Source organism: Sebastes umbrosus, chromosome 7, assembly GCF_015220745.1.
Source record: "Sebastes umbrosus isolate fSebUmb1 chromosome 7, fSebUmb1.pri, whole genome shotgun sequence".
Lineage (NCBI taxonomy): Eukaryota > Metazoa > Chordata > Actinopteri > Perciformes > Sebastidae > Sebastes > Sebastes umbrosus.
This window is the reverse complement of record NC_051275.1, coordinates 7,161,593-7,187,315: the sequence shown is the minus strand read 5'-3', so window position 1 is coordinate 7,187,315 and position 25,723 is coordinate 7,161,593. Positions and strand designations below refer to the sequence as shown.

The 25,723-nt window shown below is 42.8% G+C and overlaps 1 protein-coding gene across 2 annotated transcripts in view; it reads left to right on the top strand.

The window, feature by feature from the left end:
• LOC119491205 (large neutral amino acids transporter small subunit 4-like) overlaps positions 1-22,863 on the top strand; it is a 34,266-nt gene extending 11,403 nt beyond the window's left edge. The window contains exons 3-15 of one of the 2 annotated variants that reach the window (XM_037774945.1): positions 2,010-2,226; positions 2,347-2,402; positions 2,649-2,725; positions 14,923-15,015; positions 15,179-15,312; positions 15,784-15,995; positions 17,932-18,075; positions 18,375-18,392; positions 18,591-18,717; positions 18,817-18,949; positions 19,318-19,391; positions 19,878-20,001; positions 20,143-22,863. In XM_037774945.1, the coding sequence (XP_037630873.1) occupies positions 2,010-2,226; positions 2,347-2,402; positions 2,649-2,725; positions 14,923-15,015; positions 15,179-15,312; positions 15,784-15,995; positions 17,932-18,075; positions 18,375-18,392; positions 18,591-18,717; positions 18,817-18,949; positions 19,318-19,391; positions 19,878-20,001; positions 20,143-20,304 (1,571 nt within the window). In that variant the 3' untranslated portion in view covers positions 20,305-22,863. The remainder of the gene's footprint in view (positions 1-2,009; positions 2,227-2,346; positions 2,403-2,648; positions 2,726-14,922; positions 15,016-15,178; positions 15,313-15,783; positions 15,996-17,931; positions 18,076-18,374; positions 18,393-18,590; positions 18,718-18,816; positions 18,950-19,317; positions 19,392-19,877; positions 20,002-20,142) is intronic. The other variant, XM_037774946.1, reaches the window with a different exon arrangement.
• Positions 22,864-25,723: the final 2,860 nt, after the last annotated feature.

Here is a 25,723-nt window from a genome sequence, read left to right as displayed (position 1 = left end):
ACTGTTGGCTTTTGCGGTTTGTGTGAGTTCGTTTTTTATGGTAATTCTCACAATATTCCATCACTCATCATTGGGCATATTAGTCTGGATATAAAAAATGTACCTACTGGTGCCTGATTATGAATTTTATGTAAACAAAGCCACTGTTTCATTACATTTCCTCTAGATTTTTTATTTGTGAACTCCCAACCTTAAAGTTCAAACTGCAACTTATGCGCTAGACCGTCATTCGCAATGCCGGCCATCGTTCCACCACTTGAAATATCTCTATTGAATGCATTGGCTTGATATTTTGTACAGACGTTTATCACGTGTCCAGTGTAATGTGTCCACGTCTGCTAGATGAGCTGGCACAAACCTTTGTTCAGACGTTCATGGTACATGGTTCTAGCGTCATTATCAGGCGTGCCTGTGAAACTACAGTCATTCCCATCAGCCTAGGCTGAGGAGGGATGGAATGTCCCATTAGGTTGGACAACAACACTTTTAAAAGACTCTAAAACTCTCTTCTGTTTGCATGGAAATCCATTCAGGTGAAGGTTATCCCAATAGACTACTTTGTGTACTTGAATGCATCACAGACTTTAAATAAAAGCCCACAGATCATAATCGCTCTGCATCCTCATGTTAAATCAAACTAGTCCTTTCTGCAGCTCTCAGTGAATGTATGTACCATCATTAAAACAACACTACAACCTTACCTTTCACCTACTTCCATCCTCACAGGGCATGGGCTAATTTTGGGCACCAGGATGCATTAAATATGACACAATAGCTTCCTGTTGTTACTCTAAATCCTCCCCTTGGCCCAGAGACCAGCGTCAACACTTCCTCCATCCCACCTTTTGCCTTAAGCTGGTCAACAGAGGCCAAATGTCAACATCACACACCCCTCTAAGAACATAGTTTGAAAGCAGATTTTCAGCTCTGTTGTTTATTAGACACAGCCGAGACTAGCTGCTGTTGACAACTTGCCCCCAGGACTGAAATGAGGAAAACACTCTGATGACTAAGGCCTTCGTACCTCCCTCCCTCCTCCACACATTAAATATGTGGTAACTGCTGAGTCTGCCTCTATTGTTCTCCTGGCTCTTTAACCAAAAACAAGTCAAGGTGAGTGAGGAGTTGTTTTCCTCCTCCTCATCCCCCGTCTTTCTGTCTGTTGATCCCAGCAGAGTTTCACCGGAGGCAACGCCCTAATAGAGCAGATAGACTAAAATAGACTCCCCATGAACCCAGTGGACTGTGTTTACCAGTGATTCAGACTGAGTCGCCGTCTGTCCGTGTGAAACTGTTACAGAGAGTTCCCCTCCACCGTGCGGGGGTTCAGTCGGAGTCTGTTTACCCGGCGTTGTGTTGTTTTCCGTCCGGTGTGTTTACTTGACCTTTAATAAGTCTCCTGGTTTGCTGATCAGCAGCTCAGCTCTCAGAGAGGGAGGGGTAAATGTAGAAACTCACACCTCAAAAGGCAACATTAGAAATTAGATCCCTTGAAATACCAAGAATCATTTTAGATCACACCGAAACTGCCAGAACGGCTATATTACCATTTAAAAGTACTTAATTACAAGCAGAAGTCCAATTAAAAGTGTTCAGAGTGTTCTATTATTGTATAAATTATAGGCTATTATTAGATTATTATTAATAATGCATGAATGTGCAAGCAGCATTCTAATGTTGCAGTCTGGAGTGGAACTAATGTATGTGTTTAATCTATGAAAATGCTTTGTATTTTATATACAGGTCATATATTTTTATGTAAACATTAGGGCTGTCAAAGTTAACGTGTTAATGCAAATTTGTTTTAACGGCACCAACTTCTTTAACGCATTACACAACTTGCCATTTTTAGGTTGTAGCGAGCTCAGTTTTAAGTCGCGAAGCAGGCTAAATGACGCTCCAAACTTAGTTGCTGCATTTTAAAATCCAGTTAAGAAAGGGTTTCCTCATCTAACAGTTGAAATCTGAAGTATTTACCTCTTCGCTCTCTCATTTTTCTCCCCATCCAGACAACAGCTCCAGTCTCAACCTCTCCAACATGTCCACCTCTGAGCCGTCTGATGATGAGGAGTACCTGGAGATGAATGGCTGGCCCATCTGCAAAGACCAGGACGAGATGCTGAACTTGGCCTTCACCGTTGGCTCCTTCCTGCTGTCTGCCATCACCCTGCCCATGGGCATCGTCATGGACAAATATGGTCCAAGGAAGCTACGACTTCTGGGCAGGTGAGCCTTGAGAAGAACGTCTAAATCCATTTTCCACTTGATATGATATACTATCAGACGGTAATGGTCTGTTCGGTTTATTTATTGCCTTATTCATACCCATTGCTTTGTGTTTCCCAGTGCCTGCTTTGCCTTCTCCTGCCTCCTCATCGCCTACGGTGCCAATGATCCCAACAGTACGTATCTCTACTCATATCATCTCACATACATCACTTTAACGGCATCACGTGTTCACCCTGAGGCTGTACTGCTTCGCTGATCTCGATCATGTTGCTTATGTATGTGAGCCACATTGAACAGCATGTTTACGCACAGGCACATGCAGTGTATCGATGCATTGGTGACACTTTAATCAATCAGACAGGACACTTTGTGTCAGCAGAGTGTCTATCTATGTTACTAATCTGCTCTTTTTCCTGCAGATCTGTCCATCCTGATCTTCTTTGCTTTGGCGATAAATGGCTTTGGAGGCATGTGCATGACCTTCACTTCTCTGACAGTGAGTATCAAAGCTTTATTAAGATTACATTACTTATAAACCCCATAAGTGGGCATGTCTGTAAAGGGGAGACTCGTGGGTACCCACAGAACCCATTTTCATTCACATATCTCGAGGTCAGAGAAATTGGCGTTAAAACGAATTTGCGTCAACACGTTATTATCACGTAAACTTTGACAGCCCTAACGAATACATTTCTTGATGCCACTTTCTCTTATATGACCGACACTAAAACACTTTATTAAGATTAGTTTATTTAGCGTCTGACAAGTCAAAAGAAACAACACTGAGTGACAGAAAGCCAGTTTCTAATAAAATGTAAATACCAGCAAACCAAAAGACAAGCATCATGCATACTGTAGATGTTGTGTGAGGGGAAATGAAATGAAGAGGAGTGGGTGAGGAGGAAGAGGAGACAGAGAAGACAGAGAGGCAGGAGAGTGGATTAGAGCGCTGTGAAGTGATAGCATCAGACACTGATGAAGAGAGGACAAACCAAGAGTGGCTAGAGACAGAGACGGGCAGAAAGACAGACGCGCCAGAGAGAGGGAACATTGGAAAAGATGGCTGAGCAGTTGACAAGAGACCGCTGGGAGAAAGGCATGAGCACTGATGTGCAGACGGGAGGAGAGGGAGGGATGGAGCGGATGAGTGAAAGCCAGTGATCGGGATGAGCTCATCAGTCAGAGAAAGTGCTGCATCACAGGAGAGGCCACGTGAGAGAGAGAGACACGGGGAGAGAGCTAGTCTGCATTAGTCATTTATTATTCACTCCTTCTCTGCCGCTCTGGCTGCGAGCCAAAAAAAGACCTCTGCTCATTACTAATTCATCCACACAAGGACACACGGATCTATATAGTGTGTGTTGTTTACAGGGCAAGTCTACAGATGTGTCGTTGTTCTAACAGCACAATAGAGTTGAAGCACTGAAGGTGTCAAAAAAAAAAATTCTGAGATGATAAACATGTCAACAAACTGTATCATAACCATTAACATCAGCCGTGGATTGTTGAATATTATGTGTTACTTTGTTACGGTAGATATTTCTTTGTTGCTCGTGGCCTCAACAGTCTGTTGCTTTATCACAAAGCAGAGCAGGGACAGTCTGTCACAGAGGAGACAAACAGGAAGCAGCAACCGGGTGCGTGCGTGTCTGCGTGCGACTCCCCACCCATGCTGTGCTGTTTCCTATTCAGGCTGCCCACTGGGACCCTGACTGACACACACACACACACACACAGAAGTTGCTCAGCTGGTTTCATCCTACTGTGCCCCCCCCCAATCTCCACCCGACCGCCCAGTCTTTAGTCTGGTTGTTTTTGTCTTCTCCAGTTTCAGCTGCCCTCCCTCAGCAAGACTGGACGTGTACACACAACTGCCAAAACAGTCTTGTGTGCAGAGTACTGTATGTTACTGTGTGTCAGCACTGCTGGTGTTGTGTTAGCTGTTGAGCGACTCGGACCTTCAGCGGGCTGAGTTACAGCTCCCTGCAGGCCTCGACAAATGTTTAGTTTATACCAGTGATTCTCAAAGTGGGGTCCGTGGCAATCTCTCAGGGGTCCGTGAAATAATTTGCTATAACTAATAAAATTGGGCTGTATCATTAAAAAGTACATATCTACAGATGGGGATCATTTGCACCAATACAACAAGCATATTGGATGTCCATTACTCCCACCCACGTTAGCTTCGGACCAATAGAAACTCTGATATGATTGTGATACACAGTGATGAATTCATCATTTTTAAGTTGGACTATGAGTCCAAATGCAATTTGAGTAAAATCACCCTCTTTTTAAAGTTAAATAAATGGTAGTAACATTAAATAACATGGCAAATTTCCCCGCTGTGGGACTAATGAAAGGATTATCGCATCTTATCTTAACATGGTTCAAATTGAAATGTGTTTCTGTTTATCACTATGATACAGGTCGGAAGTATTTAGGTTGTAAAGTTTTCAAATACAAATAGTTCCAATGGCATCTAAGAGTACAAATGGTGCTAAGCTTTATGCTTGATCGGTGTTACGATTATGAGTGGTCCATGGAAAATGCCCTCCCCTGTAAGGGGTCCCTGGCCCAATAAAGTTTGAGAACCCCTGCTTTATACTACGTGCCTCGTAGGGGTGTAAGAAAATATCGAATGTCGCAATATTACGTTTTGTGATACTGTATTGGTTCTCAAAAACACTGTATCGATTTTTAATTAAGAGTTCACATGCAAAGATTAACTCAGTCAATACTTTATTTAATTTACAAAGAGAAGCTACCTCTCAGTGTATTTGCCCTCTCAAAGTAGTTCTATGATGTTGGATGTTACAGGGACTGAAAAATACAAATACAGATCCCACTGTTCTGACTGCAGAAGAAAAGTAAAGATTTTACTCAGATTTTATGCATATGGTGATGTGTTCTTTATACTGACTGTTTTCCTAAAATTATATTTCATAAATCGCAATATATCACCTTGCTTACAGTATCGCAATATATTGAATCGTAACGCCTGTATCGTGATACGTATCGTATCGCCAGATTTTTGCCAATGCGCAGCCCTACTGCCTCGGTGTGCGCGTTTCGGTGTGTGTATGTATGAGAGAGAAAGAGATCGAGACAGAGTAAGTAGTAAGCGAGGTTGTGAGGATGCTTTGCTCGGGCTCTTCCTTCTCCCTGCCCTTTCCTGAATCTTCTGGGTCGAGGAAAACAGCTATTTTCAGAAACCTGTAATCTTTATGTATCAGGGGGTAAAACGCTCTGACGCAGCATCATGAGTTATTGAAACTCCTCAGGTCATGGTGACCCACCTAATTCACTTAGTGACTGTGCGTTCTAGTCCTTTTTGGGACTAGAATATTTCTTTCATCCTCATCTTTCATCCTTATCTTTCATCCTTATCGTTCTTTGTCTCTGCTCCTTTCTTAATGAGCTCAAAGTGTGCTGTTTGGCTCCTCGCCCTCTTTCTCTGTTATTTCTTCTCTTTATCAATCGTTGCGTCACTTCCTCGTGTTCTCCAGCGGATGCACACTCAGCACTCGGTGACATGATGATAAAACAGCAAATGAAGCTGAGGAGGAGGAGGAGGAGGAGGAGGAGGAGGATGGGGTGCTTGATTGCCTCTCTGCTCAACATTCCTCCTATTCTGTGCTTGTACACAGCTTCATGTTTCTGAGAATCTCTCCTCCTTCTTACTAACAGGCCCGCCTCTACATACACATGTAAACATATATCCAGACACACCCACAAGCAGACATGAAGCTCCTCCCCTTGTCCTTCCTCCCGTCCGTGGCACGTGTTGGAGCCCCCTCTGCTTCCTGGGCTTGGTCTCCCTGTCTGATGCTCTGCTCGCTGCCATAATCTACTTTCTATCTGCAACGTGCATTTCCTCTGTTCCCAATCCCCCCTTTTTTTTTCTGTGTCACCGGTCCATCTGGGGACGCTCTTAAAAGCCTCACTGATGGTCTGACTGATTCCCTGTCTGCGTGAAAAACTGTCAACAAAATGGCCATAGATGTGTTTTTCTAAATGTCCTGAACATTTTCTCCACCAGCGACTGAGTGATTTCTTGTAAGGTGGAAAATTCATGAAGCGCACACATGCAGTATTTCATACTTGGTGAAAGGGTGAGAGCAAAAAGGCAGTGAGATCCGCATGTGAACTATTTTTTTTTTACCATGCTGAGATGGAGGAAGTACAGTACATGCTCTGTTAGCATTTGACCACATGAAATGAAGGGAGGGGGAGATTTGAGGGGGAAAAAAAAAAGATGATTGAATGCCAAAGGTCAAGTCATTTGAGATCCGAGCTATAGCCAGACAGCGGCAGTTGCTGATGTCAGGCGCATGTGGATGTGGTTTTGTGTAGTGGTGTGAATGTCTGTTCCAGCTGGTTGCTGGATCCAGGTTTTAGTTTTTTTTTTGTGCAGCTAGAGTGAATGTAAATCCCTTCCAGACTCAGAGGGGTCTCTCATCTCTCCACCCTTCCAAAAAACTTGTTTCTGGTGATAACGCTCAAATGTTTTGCATTGAAGTCGAATTGGTTTCAGTCCAAATATATATCAAAGCTCAGCCTTGAGATTTATTGGACTCCTAAAAAGATGACGTCAGGTCGATGGAGGTATGCAGCCTGGTGTTCGTCAGCTGGTGTTTGCTAATCTTACAGCCCACTCGGCTGCTCTTTATGATGGATGGAGCGAGTTCCATCCTGTGTGCAGGACAGGACCGGTCAGAGCTGGTTCTCAATGGTCCGCCAGCAGGCAGCCGAAGTTTCCACTTGCTGCAGCAAAACCCTCTTCCTCCTTTCGTTTCTCTGTTCTTTCCTCCCAAACTGCCCCGTCCAGTTTCCTCTTTCTCCACCCGTCTGCCTCTAGGCTCAGCAAGTTTTCTCACTCCCTAACCCTCTTTGTCACCTCAAGCTGCCTTTTCCATTTCCATTTTCAACACTCAGCACATGCTCTTATCCAGACTTACAAAATACGTGCAGTATGGCTAAAAAAGTTTGCAGTCACAGGGGAAACTTTGAACTAAGCAAGCATCAAAACTTTTTAGCGAGAAGTTAGAATTAAGTTCATTCACCAAGTCCAACATGAGAGGTTTAGCGCCCTTATATGATTCCAGACTTACAGTATCTCTCACACCCCGTAGAATACATTTACATTTTACATTTACATATTATTACATTCAAAACATGTGCCCAACGAAGAGTTAAGGGTTGAAACGAGACAGAACTAGACTGTGGAAAAGATCAGAACAGTCTAGCCTGAAACTCTGCTCAAATATCATCAACAAGTAAATATACTGATTATATGTTAGTAGGTCACATGGTGTACAGTGTGTACTGATAACATTCAGCACTCTGACCGAAACAAGATCCAATCACAGCTGAACAGGTTTCATAAGGCCCTTACCTTAATTAAACCTAGAAACATAAACCTAGAAACATGTTGCACAGTATTAAAGCTGCAGTAGGCAGATTGGAGCAAATATGATTAAAAAAAGTTATTTTTATAAAACGGTCGCTATATCCTGACAGTAGTGCATGAGACAGGTAATCTGAAAGAAATCATGTGCCTCTGTGTCCTCCGGTGTCCTTCGGTGCTCCTAATGGCATCTAAAGGATTTCACAGACCGGAGGAAAACAAGCAGTCAGAGCTGATCTGGAGCCTTGCCGTCTCTGAGCAGCTGTCAATCACTCACGAACAGCATTACAGTAATAGAATATTGATTCATATTTGATCAGCGCTGCCTAGTTTGACCGGTTGATCGGAGTTCGTTAGTGATTGACAGCTGCCTCCGTTGAATGAACAGCCAATAGGAACACTTTCTTTCTGAAATGACCTGTGATTGGTCAAAGTCTCCCGTCACGGGCTAGATGTTTTAAAGCCTGAAAACAGAGCCATGAGGAGGAGCAGAAGTCTAGTTTTCTCTCAGAACACTTGAATTACAATATGCTGAAAGGTCATTATGGAATTTTTGCCCAATGATGCCAAACTTGTACTAAATGCTAACATGCTCACAATTGCCATTTAGCAGGTTGGGTTAAGTGAGTTCACTCTCCTTCGATCACTTCTTTGCTGACCTCTGTGCAGCCCGTTCAGAAGCTGCTGTTGTATTGGCAAATCCAGGGACATTTAAAAGCATTTACATTGCTCCAGGACATTTTGGCAGTGGCTCAAGAGCTGTTGGGTGTAAATGTCTCGAGATTAGCCAAAAAGGGAAGTCTTTAACCCATTTTTTTTGTTTTGTTCAGTTCAAGTTTGGCCAGCAAGTGCATTTTCCTAAACAAAATGTCATGCTGAGTCATGACAAACAGCGGTGCTTGTATTAAATACTGAGTTACCTGGATACTGTTCAAACAAAACCCCGACATGCACAGATCCACTTATTGATGAACGCCTGCATCCCCCTAAAATAAACTCTCCACCTGCCTCTAACCGAACCGTGCCACCCACTGAACCCTGAGCTCTTATCTCCAGCTGACTGCCCTGAAGCTGAAATAGACCTTTAGTGGCTGTCTAAACACTGAGCCCATCTGTGTGTGTACCCTGCCACTCTCTGCATGGATACACTCCGACCACAGAGCTAACAAAAGAGCTATTCAGGGAAGGAGCAATAACAAGATATATGGTGGGTGTTATTATTTTAAAGACACAGGACTGCTCTCAGTCGCTCCCCTGCTGACTCTTATATTCATGATGTAACTGAGATTAGGAGACTAGTAGAAGTAGTTAGGAGATTAATAAAGCCTGTGGTGTTTAATGAGGTAGAAAAGGGTAGGTGAGGGAATGAGGTGAAATCTCCAGAACAAACACTGGGAATGCCTCTGATTAGCAACTACGTAATCACATACCGTACCTTGACGACTGAGAAACACGGCCGATACATTCCTTTGATGATTAGAAAATCACTAGCTAACTAGCCAGAAGTGTGGATTTAGGAATGGCAATGTTGGACAGCTACACACACTGTTCACCTTAGGAGGAATTTTAATCACTTTGGTGATCCCTTAACTTTTCATCTTGTGCCACCATTAGGTCAAAATGTGTCTAATAATTTGGTTTATGAACAAATACCTAAAAAACTAACAACATTCCCATCAGTTTCAGCAGTACTTTGTTCAGGCTGTTCTCATACACTGTTCGTAGCTCTACCTACGAACAGTAATGCACTATAATTCGTATATATATCCCACGCATACAATTCGTATGTAATCCACGTAATCGTGAGCCAGGACAGGCCATGTAGAATAGAGCGATAAAGTCAGCGTACGGAGGTGGTCAGGGTGGACGGGTGGGTCTAAAAATAACAGACTTTTTCCCCAGGAGACCACGTTTGTGTCCCGCGTGAAACCAGAAATCAACGTTGACTTATTTGTCACGTAACTTCCGTACTTAAGTGTCGACACTTCCGTAATTATTTTAACCTAAATGTTGACTTATTTTTCACGTAATTTCCGTACTTAAGTAAAGCCACTTTTGTAGTTATTTTAACCCAAACCATGATGTTGCCTAAACACTGCAGGGGCTTACGGAGTCTGCCATGCTGGCTGTCGACTCTTTTTAAACTGACAACAATACATTTGTAGAATTTAGCTACTTTTACAGAATGATTCCTATCCAAAACACGGCAGAATATATATATCTTTATTATATAAAGCTAGTGGGTTTTCCTAGGCCAAAAAGCTCATCTATAGGGTCAAATGTGTTTATAACATATCATGGCAGTAACATTCATCATGTCTGTTATCTTGTGACTGTGTACAGTTACGGTTGCTTGTTGTGTGTCTGTTAGCGCCTGAAGCCACAGAGGATTCTTTGTCCTCTGGTGTTTAACAGTCACAAACTCACCTGTCCGCTTGACTGATGTGTTATTGATTCCAGCTCCAATAACACTGTTATCTGCTCCTCGCCAAGCCTGACAGCTACTCCTCCCTTCAACACACTCACCCTAACGTTATCCTCACGCTGCTGAGCCCATTAATCCACTTCTTCTTTCATGATGAGTAGACCAAACCGGTTTGTGACATGTTTTTTGGGAAGCAGTGGTTGCAGCTGACTGTGAGTCAGACCTAGTAACCCAGAGAAACTCCAGGTGTGACGTAATGGCTTTCAGGCCAACGCTCAGCATCACAAGGACTAGATGTGGTTTTGACTCCAGTTTGGGCATGCTGCTGCACACACAGATGGTTTGAGGTTTTTCGCTCTGGCACTGCACCGTTCCCTCACGTGATTTTGTTTTCTCCCCGTCACCCGTGGGCTTGCAGAAGTTATCGTCAGTGGCAACAGTGCTGCTCTCAAATGAACCTGTTCCCAGAGTGAATAAACAAGCCTGGTTGTACTATCCTAGTGGGAGAGACACCAAGGAGGTGAATGCTTATTTGAACCGGTGACTTAAGGACTGTATGAAAATGATTGAGGTGGTGAGTGGAGCCGAATATGTACTTTTTTATGTAAAAAAAAGCAAGGCCAAGGTTATTAATGTTTTCTTTGAACCCCCCTCTTGACTTAGAAAAGAACACATCACAACATATTAAAATAATAGAACTTTTTAATTTTAAAAGACTAGTCTTTTTGGCATTTTTGCCTTTATTGGACAGATGACCGCATAAATTGACCACAAAATGTTAAATTCACAATACTTGTTTTATCATCTATCCCAATCTCTATCCCTAACTTATAATGTACAACTTAATAAAACCCTGTTTCAGAGAGAACTGCTGTCCTCTTCATATTGCAAAGTGTGCCTTTATGATTCATGGCACAAGTGAAAGTTTTATTTTTTGATTGTTAATGTAACTATTAACTATATTACAAAGGAAGGCTGATAATAATAATAATTTTCATACAGTCCCTTACTCCACAGCATACCAAATTCTTTTCAAGATTTCCGCTATTGATAGAGCTCTTGCAAAAGACTGAACATGAAAAATGACCCAGGCTAGAGGATGAGTAAGTGATAGAGTGGCAGTTGAGGAAATCTGAACCTGTTGACTCTGCGTCTATCAAGGCCTTGATGCGTCATGACTGCAACAAGTCTGCTGAGCTAGACACAAGCTGAGCTGCTGTGTGATTTGTGCTTCCCCCTCCTCTCCTCCATCTGACCCATTTTACTCCTGATGCAGTCAGTCAGTTAGTCTCCTCCCGTAAAGTGTCACAACTGGATCCTTCCAGTTGAGCGCTGCTACAGAGAAACAGGAGTGGAGCCCTTGTTGTTTTGGATGTCATGGCAGGGATGTAGTGATTTTCGTAGCTCACCTTTGGTCCAATTAATCTGGGGAGTGACGTCCGTGTGGGGTGAAAGGGTTCAAGCAGCTGCTTAACAAGCTGCACCCCTGTGGTGAGAACAGCGGCCGGATGGACGCGTGGACGGACAGATGAGGACAATGGGAGGGGAATGCTTGGCTATTTACGACCCATAATAATGTTACAACCCAATTTTTAACTCCCTCCCACATCAGTTTGAGCTCCTCTCCTCCATGATAAAACTATATGTTCTCCAGATGGCACAGATGAAACAGCAAACTGATACAGGCAATAAATATCTCAGCCACACGTTGCTCTCACGCTCTCTGTTGCCATGTCTTGCTCTTTCTCTTTTCTTGCCTCTTGAAGAAGGCTGTTTACGCTTTGAAGTTGCTGAGTTAAGAACAGCATGTGCCTCTCTTGTCTCAAGTTGAGGGTTGAGCGTCATTGTGCAAGACTCTCTCTGGCTTTTTCTGTCTCTGCTCCACTTCAAATGCTGCTACAAAAACAAGCAACACCCTGCTGCATACAGTAGGGGAGAGTGGGGTAAGATGAGCCAGTGGGTAAGTTGACCCACCCCCTGTATCTTGGCAACTGTGATTATGTTTTGTCATGTGACCATAAATTCAGGAAGTACCCATCATTTCTATCTTGCTGTGATGGAGTCAAGCACATGGGAGAAATAGTAAGTACTTTTTTACACCAAAAACAGTTTTTTCCCTATCAAAGTAAATTTTCTGCATGTCAGGAATAATGAATGTTAGGTCAAAGCAAATTTATCCAGGTCTAAAAAAATATATTATACATGTTGGTGATTTACTAAGATATAACACCATGTTAATCCCTTCGCTAAAGATTAGCCTGAATTGCTAAACTGGGCCATTTTTTCCAAAATGGTAGCTATGGGGCAAAGTGAGCCAAAGGCTATGGGGTAAGTTGAGCCACTGGCTCACTAATATTCTACTATTATTCCGAGCCACTGGCTCAACTTACCCCACCATAAATTAACCAAATTAATTCTCTGATGTATAAAATGGTATTACTGTTGAGTGTTACACAACTTGGTTTGATTTTTTTATGTGTTAACCTTTATAGAAGAGGGAGATAAAGGAAGTTAACACAGTTGGTTATAGTGGAACAGCAGAGGCAAAGAGGGTCCTCACAGAGGAGGTAGAGAAGAAGCTTGCAGACCATATCAAGAAGCTGGCTGAACAGTTCCACGGCCTTACTCCAAAGAAATGCTGTGAACTGGCATTGGAATTGGCAGAAAGAACAACCTTCCTGTCCCCAACAACTGGAAAGAGCAGGGTTTAGCAGGTAGGCCTAGGTCAAACCAAAGACCAAGACGAAAATCACAGCGTACAGCAGTTCTGAGGAGAGTGTGATGCCATCCCATTTGATGACACTTCTGAGCATGAGAGTTCTAATGATGAGAGAAGTGAATCAGACATCTCAGATCTGTCAGTTGGTGACTTTGTCATAGTAAACTTTGTATCCAAAGGCAGAAGCTACCATTACATTGGCTTGGTTGAGAGCCTGGAGGGCAACGAAGTGAGTGCAAGATTTCTCAGAAGAATCCGGGGGAACACTTGACGTGAGAAGCCCACCTTTGTATTCAAGGAAAAGGATGAGGCATCTTTTCCACTGAGTGATGTGCTGAAGGAGCTACCTCAACCTCAAAAGGCTGGAGGAACTGCAAGGAGGGAGCAACAGTTCATATTTCACTGCAACCTTGACGACTGGAATATTGTCGAATATTGAATGATATTTTGATTGTTCAATGGTCTTAAAACTCACAGGTGGTTTGTTCTCACAAGTTCATAACTGTGAAACTGTTTGTTAACACACTTATGCTGAGGTTTAAACTTAAAAACTCAGATGTTCAGTTTACCCCACGATGGCTCAACTTACCCACTGACTCGGATCAACTTACCCCTTACCTGGGGCAAGTTGAGCCACAGGAGCACTTTTTTTGGGAAGGTCATTTTTTCCAGACAGCTTTGTGATGGATGCATGCTGATCATTTCATTTGATAGGAGAGATCCTGAATTTAAGGTTCAAGTTTTCATTCTGCTTCTGTCTCATTTTTCCTAACCTCGAGGACAGCATAAGTAAAAATTGGCTCATCTTACCCCACTCTCCCCTACATGGTGTACTTTGTGCAGACAAGCCTATCAATAGTCAATTTTGTAGAGCACTGAGGTGAAGTATTTGCCTGGATGTGTGCAATTTGCTAAATTTTTAACAGTCAGAGATCATGTGGGTTGTGGGAAAAGGAAATATGTCAACAAATATCAATGTGCAAGCTAACAGCATTATATTGTCAGATTTGAGGGTGCGTTCCCCACATAGCCTATACAGTACATTCCTACACTACCACCAAGAGTAGTGGCCAATTTGCTGTGACTGCGCGGACTTGTCTAGACTTGTCCACCCGGTCGCAACCTGCACAAGAAGTGGACGTAGTAACCATGACATCACCCATCAGTTTGTGAACTTCCGTTTTTAAGTCTCGAGCTCAGCATTTTGGCTGTCGTCATCTTGGTGTTTTGCAACCAGAAGCAACACAAGAGAGTGGAGTTAAGTACAGCCGAATGCTGAATAAGACATTTCCAGGCAACCAAAATTAACAATTAACACACTGTGAAAGGGTTAAAGTTCTACGTCGAAAACGCAGACAACACCCAGACCGGACAACGCCGTGGTAGCGACCTGTCAATCACAACATAGCCCCGCCCTAAAGCATCCCCTGCTTTATGGTCTATTTGACTCTAAATGGGACCATAATTTACGAAATGAACATCATGCTGTATTGAAGAAGACTTGAAATTAGCGATTGAGACCATAAAATCATGTTTACAATGTATACTGAGGTAATAAATCAAGTGAGAAGTAGGCTCATTTTCTCATAGACTTCTATACAATCAGACTTCTTTTTGCAACCAGAGGAGTCGCCCCCTGCTGGCTGTTAGAAAGAATGCAAGTTTAAGGCACTTCAGCGTTGGCTTCACTTTTCAGACGCGGAGGTTGCCCACTGGTCTAAACAAATTCGCACAGAGAAGAACTCTTCTCAAAGTCAGCAATCAGACTCTGTAGTACTGTCTGTGCCCGTGCCGCTTATTTTGTGGGGTGTCAAAGAAAAAGACCTCCTAGTTCCATCACCAAAGCACTGAAGTGAACACTTGAGAAAGATTTGTCCTCTACTTCCGCAGGGAAATTCAAGACCAGTCTGTGCTTTTGCATGTTGTTTTAGCAAGTGGGTAATTGACTTTTCTCCTTGAAGCCCCAGGCTAATCGTGTTTCACAGGGGTTTAAATAATATTCAGATGTTATAACGAGTTTTAAATGAATCTTTTATGTATATGTGTACTTGTATGAACTTATGTTTGTATGTACATATATGAACTTGCTCTGTATTATGTTTAAGTTAGTCACCTAACCTGTTCTTTCTGTTCTCTCCATAGCTCCCCAACATGTTTGGAGACCTGAGGTCGACCTTCATTGCCCTGATGATTGGATCCTACGCCTCCTCCGCTGTCACTTTCCCCGGCATCAAGGTAACATTTGATTCATGGATTCTGGATATACCCCAAAATATTCATTCATTTGTCTTCATCCATCCTGTAAGGATTCACATAAAGAATGACACTGCCAGCACAGAATGGGTTATTGATTCTCCATTATAATGTGTCTGTTTGGGTACTGTCTGCCCGCCTCTAGGTGATCTATGATCTGGGTGCCACCTTCATCATCATCCTGCTGGTTTGGGCCGCGTGCGCCTGCCTCGTCTTCTTAAACTGCTTCGTCAACTGGCCACTGGAGCCCTTCCCCGGCCCAGAGGACATGGACTACACGTAAGACGGATAGGCGCAGTCGCTCTCGCACACACAAAGTCATATAAACATTTCTGTAGCCTCCAGCTATCATTATTAGGCAGCCATCGTAATGCTACTACCTGACCTCAGGTTATACCTGCTGTAAAGGGATTCCAGGTGAGCCCAGACAGCCTGTGTTCTGCACAGAGATCACTGCATTACACACAGATTGCATATAGACATGCACGCTCACACACTCACGCGCAATAAATCCCAGTGTAATGCAGCAGAGGCCAAGTGAGCCCTAAAGGCAGGAAAGACTCTAAAACCAGATCTTCAGCTGGCTTTGCTCTCAATCACCTGGATCCTCCTTTTCCTCTCTTTCTCTGCTCACTTTTTTTCACTTCTTTCTTGCTCTCCACCTCCTTTCATTTGACAGTTTTCCATGCTCTGTATTTTGTGCCCTCAATCACACTTTCACCCTCTCTTCTCTTTCCATCGTTCCTTCAGGGTGAAGATCAAGTTCAGCTGGCTGGGCTTTGACCACAAGATCACAGGGAAGCAGTTTTATCGGCAGGTGACCACAGTGGGACGCCGCCTCAGCGTCGGCAACTCCATAAAGCAGCCGAACCAGCCGGGCAGAGACCTGGCCACACAGGAGGCCAACAAGCTGTGCCTGTCCACCGTCGACCTGGAGGTGAATTGCAAGCCCAAGGAGGAGAGTAAGTCTGAAACAAAGTAGATCATAGAAGTTCTGTAATGTTAGGAATCTGTAGGAAGGTGGCAGTGAAAGTAACCAGAGAGACAGGAAATCCAACTGTAGAAAGAGAGCTTTTCTACATCACAGATAAGTCCACATGACCTACATCTGTACTCAACAATCAGGCACAAACACCCCTTAAATGCCCCTTAACCTCCGCCCTACATCCACGCTAAGCTAACCTCCGTAACCCCTACACCTCCAGGCCTCCTCAGGCCCTCCTGACTCTTCTACACCAGGGTCAGGGACTCCCAGTGGGGGGAAGAGGGGTCTCTTTTGTAGCAAATGGACCGTGGAATTGGTTCGGACCCCGTTCCTAGAAAAGCCGCTCAGCAGGTGTGTGGCGCGCTGGCAGGGAGCCCCAGAGAAGCATTGTTGTGGTTTGAAGGCCAAACGTCATCCGGTTCAGAGTGTGTGTCCGTTGCTGTGTGTGTGTGTGTTTGGTCAGTCAGGACGTCCATGGTTGGTTTCATAACAGCTGGACATGTTCCGTCTTGTCAGGAGCTTTAAAGAGGCCCAAATTACAACCTGCCTCATTCCTCTCTAATTTGATGGCAGCTGTGAAGGTTGCAGAATATTTACTTTATAACGCATCGTTTGTTTTCCTCCGGTCTCCTGAGAGCTGAAAGGCCGCATTTGAATTCGAACACATATCATTCTTTTATTCTATCATTAGTAACAGCTCAAGTAGCTGCACTGAAACACTCAGCATGGCCACAGTGTGCTAGTTTGGTATGTAAACTACATTTTGAGCTAGCATGGAAGATAGATAGAATCTCAGCCTCTTCAGGTGTTTTCCTTTGAGTCTTGGACCTAATGGTCTTTGGGCTTCTCTTCATGGCGTTATGGCTACTAGTACCTTGATCAATGCAGGAGTATCAAACCACGCCACACTGAACAACTATTGACTTTTCCTGCCGCCACCATGAAGTTGATATTTGTGGTTTTGATGAACTATTGGATTGATTCCCATGAAATGATACAGACATTCATGGACCCCCTCAGAACTAATTATAATAACTAATATTATAGTATTTGTCATTCAGAAAGGGAAACCGGAAGACCGAGTGCTGTGGATATACAAGCTGTTGTTATGATACGTTCATGAAACAAAGCAGCGTTTGCCGACCGTTTTCACACCACTCTCACTCACCACTTAGCTTCATTCCAGATGGCCATGTTGTTGCGAAAATATCTGTGTTTGAGAATTGTCCGAAAAGCTTCCGACACGGGCAGATTAGAGCCAACAGTGCGGGACACACCGCAAAAACTAGGCCGACAGACGCTCACCGACGGCCCAAAACTGGCTGACGGCTGACCCTCAGCTTGATGTGTTAGGGCCTTTATATTCTAATTTGATCACAGATAAGTTGTTAATGTTTAAAAATGCAACGTGTGTGTAAAAGGGCCTAGGAAACATTATAATGCCTTGCAAGCATGACCTGTTACAGGACAATTCCTGTATCCTGTAATTTAGATGGGTACCTGTACTTGGTAATAAACCCATCTGCTCCATCAATTAGTTGGTTTGTCCAGTGCTTCAACATATGGGCAGTTGTGTCCAATTTCCATTTATATTCACAACTTGGATTAATGATCAACTTTTCCCAGAACCCACCTTTCTTTGAATCCATTTTTTTTCCATCCAAATATTTTGAACAGATAAAAAATGTTTTGATTAATTTGCAATTAATTGCGATTTATCATGAACAATCATTTGAATAATCGATTGACAGCCCTAAAAAAACACTTAATTATAAGTTTTCATGTTGCTGTGTTCAGGGAAGAATCTCTGTCAACAAAACTGACATAGCCAATATCTGGTATTTGATAAGAAGCCAGATGTATTAGCCAACTGATCTGATCTAACCCTGACTCTTCTTTAATTTCCTTTGCAGCCCAGTCCTTCATGAAGAGTATCTTCAGTACCATCTTCTTGCTGAGCCTCATCACCATGTGTGTGACCCAGCTGCGCCTCATCTTCTACATGGGAGCCATGAACACCATCCTGGAGTCCCTGACGGAGGGAGACCTCAGCACAGGTGTGTGTCGCTGTTGTTGCCAGCACATAGTGGATTAAACTGTATTATGAACACAGGTGGTGTGTCTGTGAATGCGTTTTTATCTTTAACATCTGACCACAGACAACCGTGTTGCACCTCTTCTCGAGACTATTTGTGTCTCGTCTTTCGACTGTCTGACACCTAACAATCCTCTCTCAGCTGCTTTCCTCTCAGCTAAACCGCATTGTTGCTTGTTGTTAACTCAGCTCCGTCTTTCCTTTTCCGTTTTTCTCTCTTGCTCTTTCTCCTATCATGCCGGCTTCTTGCTGCTGTTGCAGTGGAGAAGATGCAAGTGGGTAAGAGACCTCAGGCTTCACTTACAATGATCTAACCACCTACCCTCTTCTGCCATGATTCTCCTCAACTGCCTGTCCTCTTTGTGTTTCCTTGTTTCTATGCCCTCTAAACTCTTCATACCTTTCATTTCATGTTCAAAAGTATAGCATAAAATACACAACAATAACTCTGTCTGTACTGTGGTGTGTGTCTCTCAGTGAGCGTTTACACGTCCATCTTTGGCGTGCTCCAGCTTCTGTGTCTGGTCACCTCTCCTGTGATCGGCCAAGTCATGGACTGGAAGCTCAAAGACTGCGAGGACGACAGTGACAAGAGTGGCAAGAGGTGAGGATGCACACATAAAATACACGCCGAATAAAATAATAAGAAAAAGCATACGATAAAAAAAGCCTGACTCTATTTTATTCTGTTGTGTTCTAATAGGGAGCCTGGTCAGCCCCGTCGCCCCGACAAACAGATTCAGAAGATCGTCAACGCCACCAGAGCCTTCATCTTCACCAACCTGCTCCTGGTCGGCTTTGGAGCCATCTGCCTCATCCCTAACCTGCAACTTCAGGTACACAAACACACACAGGATGCAAGAACTATCTTATTTCTTTGAAGCTTTTCGGGGGATGCACATTTCTCAGCATGTGCTGCTGCTTAAGCCTCCAAGTCTAACACTGCAGAGAGAGAAGAGGAGACTGAGAGGTGAACACAATGTTCAAACAGGAGAGGCTCACATGGCAATGCAGCCCCTGACATCACTAAGTGCTTCGGTGACATCTACTGGACAACATAGTCATTGCGTGTTATTTACTCATCCTGAATCTCATTTATTAAAGACGAAAGCCATTTCTCAGTGAGAGGACAGGCCAGCTGTGAACTGATCTGGTACTTAATGCAAAATTAATCTTTTTGTTTCACTTTTCTGTTCCTCCTCAGATTCTGTCCTTCATCCTGCACACTATTGTCAGAGGCTTCATCCACTCTGCTGTCGGAGGCCTCTATGCTGCTGTGTAAGTGTCGACATGTTCAAAACATAAGGGCAAGGCCGGCTTAAGGCATAGGCCATATAGGCGGTCGCCTAGGGCGCCACCTTCTGGGGTCACGCTAAAAAGAGGACGTTCTTAGAATATAGCACGCCTCCACATACACCTCCCATTTTGCTAAAAACTGCATATTGATTGATGCATGGCTGTCATGATATTATTGGTTGAAATTGGTTAGTACTAGCTTACGTAAGCACACATTTTGATTTACAGGAAGACAAGATGATTGGATTTTGATATAAAAATACAAAGAAATAGATTTTTTTTGTGTATTATTTGTGCATATATTGCTAAAGAGGTGCACAATATGACCAGGGAGGTGATCTAAAAGGCATCATTTCATCGCAACTTTAAGATTTTGGTCCAAACCAAGAAAAAACTAAAATTGTGTCCACATACTTAGGTTAGTTATGAAACTTGTTTGAATTCTGAGTCATTGTTTGTCCCTTGCAGGTACCCGTCCTCTCAGTTTGGCAGCCTGACCGGCATGCAGTCTCTGATCAGCGCTCTGTTCGCCCTGCTCCAGCAGCCTCTCTTCATGGCTATGGTTGGACCCCTGGAGGGAGACCCTTTATGGGTGAGATGACACTAACATGTGGATATTAGCATAAATGAGTAAAGGAGCGAGTACTGTGGGAAATTTTTTTATTTGAGCTGTGATTTTTTTTAGTCAAATGTCCGTATCGTGACGTTGGTCTGACCCTTATGTTGCATTCAGGTGAACGTGGGCCTGCTGGTGCTGAGCATGCTGGGATTCTGCCTCCCCCTCTACCTGCTGTGCCACAGCCGCTACCTCCAGCGCCTCAGAGACGAGCGCGACGAAGACCCCAAGATCTACGTCAAGATTAACAACGACAGCAAGCCTGAGGCTTTTGTCTAGACCGGGAGTGAGAGCGGAGAGAACGATGATCTTTTAAAAAACGGAGAGTACAAGCTACAATGAAAAAGAGAAGAAGAGAGGGGAGAGGAGAGAGTGGCGGAGGCCACCTCTCTCGGTTCGTCTGCATTCAGACGACTCACAGATCCCTCACATTCCCATAAACACGCTTTCACTTTCACACCGTGTTACTGCCAATCTGGTCAATATGACAATACACCACTGTGACACCCAGTCTCACCCTCTCTGATACTATACACTGTGAGAAACCTGACACACACACACACACACACACACACACGCACACACACACACACACACACACACACATGGAGCAATCCCACTCCATCGACATTGCATCTCTGAACTGAGAAGAAAAAAGACTAATGGGAGAAAGAAGCAATGGCGGACTTTTTTTTTTTATATCTCCCCAAATGACTCCACTACACATCTTTTCTTCACTTGACATTTTTATTTCTCGCTGTTCCGTCTGTCGGTGACGGTTGACTGGTTCAACCTCTGCCAGTCCAACTTAAAAAAACACAGAAGAAGAAGATGCCAGCCAATGGAAAGCCACAGTGAGGAGATTTCAGAGGAGACCTCACAGAAACTGACTGTACCGCAGTAACCATGACGACCTTTGCTTTTTGATCGGTCCAGGTTTGTCACCCGGTAAGCTGTCATCTCTCTCAGACAGTGTTTAACGGGGCTGCTTGGTTTCTGTCTTAGTTTTGAGGACTTAACACAAGTGGCAGCCTTGATCATGGCATCTCTGCTTCCTCTTGTGCTCGAGGGCATTAACTGAATCCACAGACAGCAGTATTGGTAGCATTACAGATCACAGTACGATGGCTTTTTAATCACGATGCACAGATAATGTTAGTGAAGAAAACACGGCAGCAGCATCTCTGCGTGTGTGTGTTACATAATGCAATGTGAGAAAAACTGCTTTCTGGGGTCAGATAGACGACACTGCATGATGCCAGAGACAATGCTGGTCCTATTTCACTCAGTCACTAGTTCAGGAAGACACCTTTTTTTGTTTTTTTGTTTTGCTCATGAATTCCTTTTGTGTGTTTGAAATATGTTTTTTTTTTCTCCTCAAATGTATTTACTTGCAATATGAATCGCAGATACGTTGTTGAATCTTCGCTCCCCATACATGATCTGGAGAAGGAAATGTGTTTAGAGTAGGTAGACGGAGACGAAGACGTTAGATGCGGTGTGTTTTTAAAGGTCAGAGTGGCGTGGAGTAGTGTCCGCTCGCTAAAACATTTGGAGTCTTGATTCGTTGTAGCAATAAGTGCTTCTGTGAGGTGCTGGGGAACACACACTCACACACAGACAGGATAACGTGTACATTTTATGAACTGTATTTCTAAATCGAAAAGGTGCTAGTTGAATCACAGAAATGTGTTTTTTTTTTGCATTTTGATTTAAAGTGGCTTTAAAGGTCATTTTACCACAAAGGCAGCAAATTGCCACCAAATTATTCACAAGAGCTGTTACTTTATTCAGTGGATTCCAAAGAATCAGTCAGGTTCAAATGACCACTTTGCTCTTGGTTTGTTTATCGGTTTTGTGGTAATTCTGCACGGTAACACAACGTGCAACTACAGCAGCAGCTCTGGGAAACTTGAATTCACCTCTTTACAGACATTAAGGGAGATTTACTTGGCAGCAGGCTGATAGAGACGCACTCCTGCAGCTTCTGAAAAAAGTGAAGCGTCATGAGACTCAACACAGACAATAAGGAGTCTTTGTCTTTGAAAGGAAAAGCACAGGAGTGTGTACATAATAATAGCCGTTTGATTCAGCCTGCTGTCTTCAGATGCCATACAGAGAAAGCTCCTCAGATATTTCCTGCCTGGCAGTAACTCACAGAGGCACTTCCAAAGACAGCCATGACCCTCAGAGTGCCTCTCTATGTGTACAGAAGACAGGAGGAGTGGATCCAGGCAGGATGTGGCGCACCCAGTCCCTCTCTCCCTCCCTCCATCTATCCATCCATCCATCTATCACTTTCATCCACCCATCCGTCCGCAAACACGCCTTGAAATGTTTACCGATGACAGGTGACAGGAGCTGAGAGACGAGCCTCCGCCGCCATCAGGTGCTCCCAAATGAAACGAATGGCACACGACGCACTTTAGACCTCTAGAAACGGACCTCAGTCATGTCATTTCTGCCCACACTGTATCGTACACCCAGTGCATGGCTGCTTACTAGCGGTGCATGATGCAAAGAATGTATACTCAAGAGCTTAGATTTTTAATTCAGGACACGGGAACCGAAAGATGCTGTTATTTTTTTATAATCATAGATTCAAAAAAGAAAACTATTGCTTCACATTATATCGCCTTTATGTGCACGGACAGCGTGGCAGAGTCTAGTCTCTCAGTTCAGGAGCTGTCATACGCGTGGACATACCAATCAGATGTTAGGCAAAGAAAGTCATTGTTACTTCATTGCATGAGTTTGAGGAAAAGAGAATTATATGGAGTAAAATTGGCAGTGATTATTTAAATGTGTTTAGTTAGATGACAAATGTGAAGATAGTGGGAAAAAAATACATTTTTGCATAGAAACTAAATTCTACATTTTTATGCATGTCAAATGGGATGTTCTCGCCTGGTACACAGCTGGGAAGGAAAATGTATTCATGCAGAAGAAAGTAATGAGTCCTCACACAGTGCCAGCACTCCATTTATTTAAAAAAAGTCACTTTTTTTGTCATAGATATTCATCAGACATTGAAGTCCTGACCAAAGTCTATGACCAAAACGTTTGATTTTCCTACTCAGATAGTGTGCGGGAATTCATTACATTCTTTTGTGTTTTTTTATTAAACTATTTTGCATTTCTTAATCCAAACTTTTACATTGTTGTATCTCTAAAGTGCAAAATTTGTGTAACAAGAACAGATCCATCCATCCATTTTAACAAGGATTACAATTCAAGTGTAAACCTTTTAAATGCAACAAATTAGTCAAAAATCAAAACAAAAACAGGAATTAAAATTCCAGTATGTAAGGTATATAATATATAAACATAGATTTGAATTTAATAGATCTGCCCCATTGTTGTCGATATCCGATCCAGCTATTTGAATCAATATCGGCCCGATATCTGATCCAGTATCGGTGCATCCCTATTCTCCTCCATTTCAGTAAGTCAGTAAGGAAACCCGGACGTCCCTCTCTGAATTTTGTCAATCTTTTTTTGTAGATACAAACCCGCACAGTGACGCTGATTGTTTTTGCACTATTATTCCTCGAAATGTATGGGAGGAAATTCTCATATGCTTAAATGCATACCGCTTTGTACTTGAGAGATACAACAATGTGATTTTGTGCATAGGAATGTAAATGTATTTCCACAAATCCATTAATTATAAGAGTACAATTTTTGTTTTTCACTTCACGGAACCTTGTTCACATTTGCCATTCTTATAAAACACGTGTGAATAATTTAACTCCACAGGGTGTATCTCCTGGCGTGTGTGTGTAACTAATACTCCTGTGAGACTACAGAGACGACAGGCAGGTACAGATACACTCTGATGCAGTACTTTACTCCAGCGCTATGAATGTGGGTGATGGTGGACGTTGATTTTTCATTCGCCTGGTAACCCATGTTGAACTCACTCTGCGGTTTAACGCGAGATTAGCTCATTTACTGTATAACATCGTGTGGTAGCTGAGCCCGGATGTATGAGCGACGAGTTACCAGGTGACATCTCCATTCCCTCAAGCACCTTTCTTCACTGCCGTACCTTAAACGACTCACCCTGCCCTCAATGCCATCACCTTCCCGGTCTCACCCCAGCCTCCTAGGATAGGAATTCTGCAGTAGTTTGGTTTATTGATCGATGTATTGATTAATTGTGTATTCTCTGGAGATGATTCCTAGCGTCAGCGGGTGTTTTATGGTTGTGTGTGATGATAGGAAATGGGGGATTTCAGTTGGAACACAGACATCTTGTTTCCCTCCCCCTGGCATGTACCTTTTGTATTTTTTTCTACCTACCATGCTCCAGTTTAGTTTTATTGTCTTTTATTAAGCCTTTTTTCCCCCTCTGTTGTTTACAAGAATGTGTATTTTCATGGTCTTATATTGTATATTTGTTTTTCTTTTGTCTTGTACCACAGTATAACCATTACCATTGACAAGTCATGTTGTTTCAATTGAAAGAAAAAAAAAATAGATCAATATATGAAGCAAAATAAACACAATCATTTGTATAAATGTGTCTCTTATTTCAAATGATCACTGTGCACACTTCTGTGATCTTGTAGAGCAGAGGTTCTCAATCCTTTTTCAGTCAAGGACTAACAAGATATACTGTATATACCGGGGATCCCCTCATGTATGTATCTTGGAATAATTTGACGTAGCCTATTTTTCACACTTCTATAGTCTTAGTTATATGAAAGAACAACACAAGAGAAATATAATAGAAAGATATTAGACATTAAACATATTTGCATATTCTAAGAGTTATAGATTTGTTAGAATAGAACGCAATTTATGAACTATTATACCAAACCAGTCACCAGAATTTTTTTTGGTATTGTGCATTTCTGCAAACCACGGGATACGTTGACTTGGTTTCATATCAGCCTCATATCTCGCTTGCAAAAATGCGCAATGATACGTGGTTAATGTCGTCAAACGATTGGTTAGGTTTCGACAACAAAACTACTTGGTGAAGTTAAAAGCCGCCCTTAGCGGACTTTCTTACTTAACATTACGTAACAAGCGTAATAGCGATACATAAAACAATGATATGGAAAACAACGTTACGGAAAACGACACATAAAATGTTACGGCAAACAATGTTAAGTATAAAATAAGCGGACTTTCTTACTTAACGTTACGTAACAAGCGTAACAGCGAAACATAAAACAACGATACGGAAAACAACGATACGGAAAACAATGATACGGAAAACAACATTACGGAAAACAACGGAAAACAACGTTACGGAAAACAATGCTAGGCTACGGGAAACAACGATACGGGAAACAACGATACGGGAAACAACGATACGGAAAACAACGTTACGGAAAACAACGTTACGGAAAACAATGTAACGGAAAACAACGTAACGGAAAACAACGTAACGGAAAACAACATTACGGAAAACAACGTTACGTAAAATAATGTTAAGTAAAACAACATTAAGTAAAACAACATTAAGTAAAACAACATTAAGTAAAACAACGTTATGTAAAAAAATGTTATGTAAAACAACGTTATGTAAAAAAATATTATGTAAAAAAATTTAATGTAAAACAACGTTAAGTAAAACAATCTTAGGCCACGTGAAACAACAGTACGCAACAAGCGTAAAGTCAGTGTTTACTTTTGGTTTCACACGGGACATTAACGGTGGTCTCCTGAGTGAAAGTGTAGATTT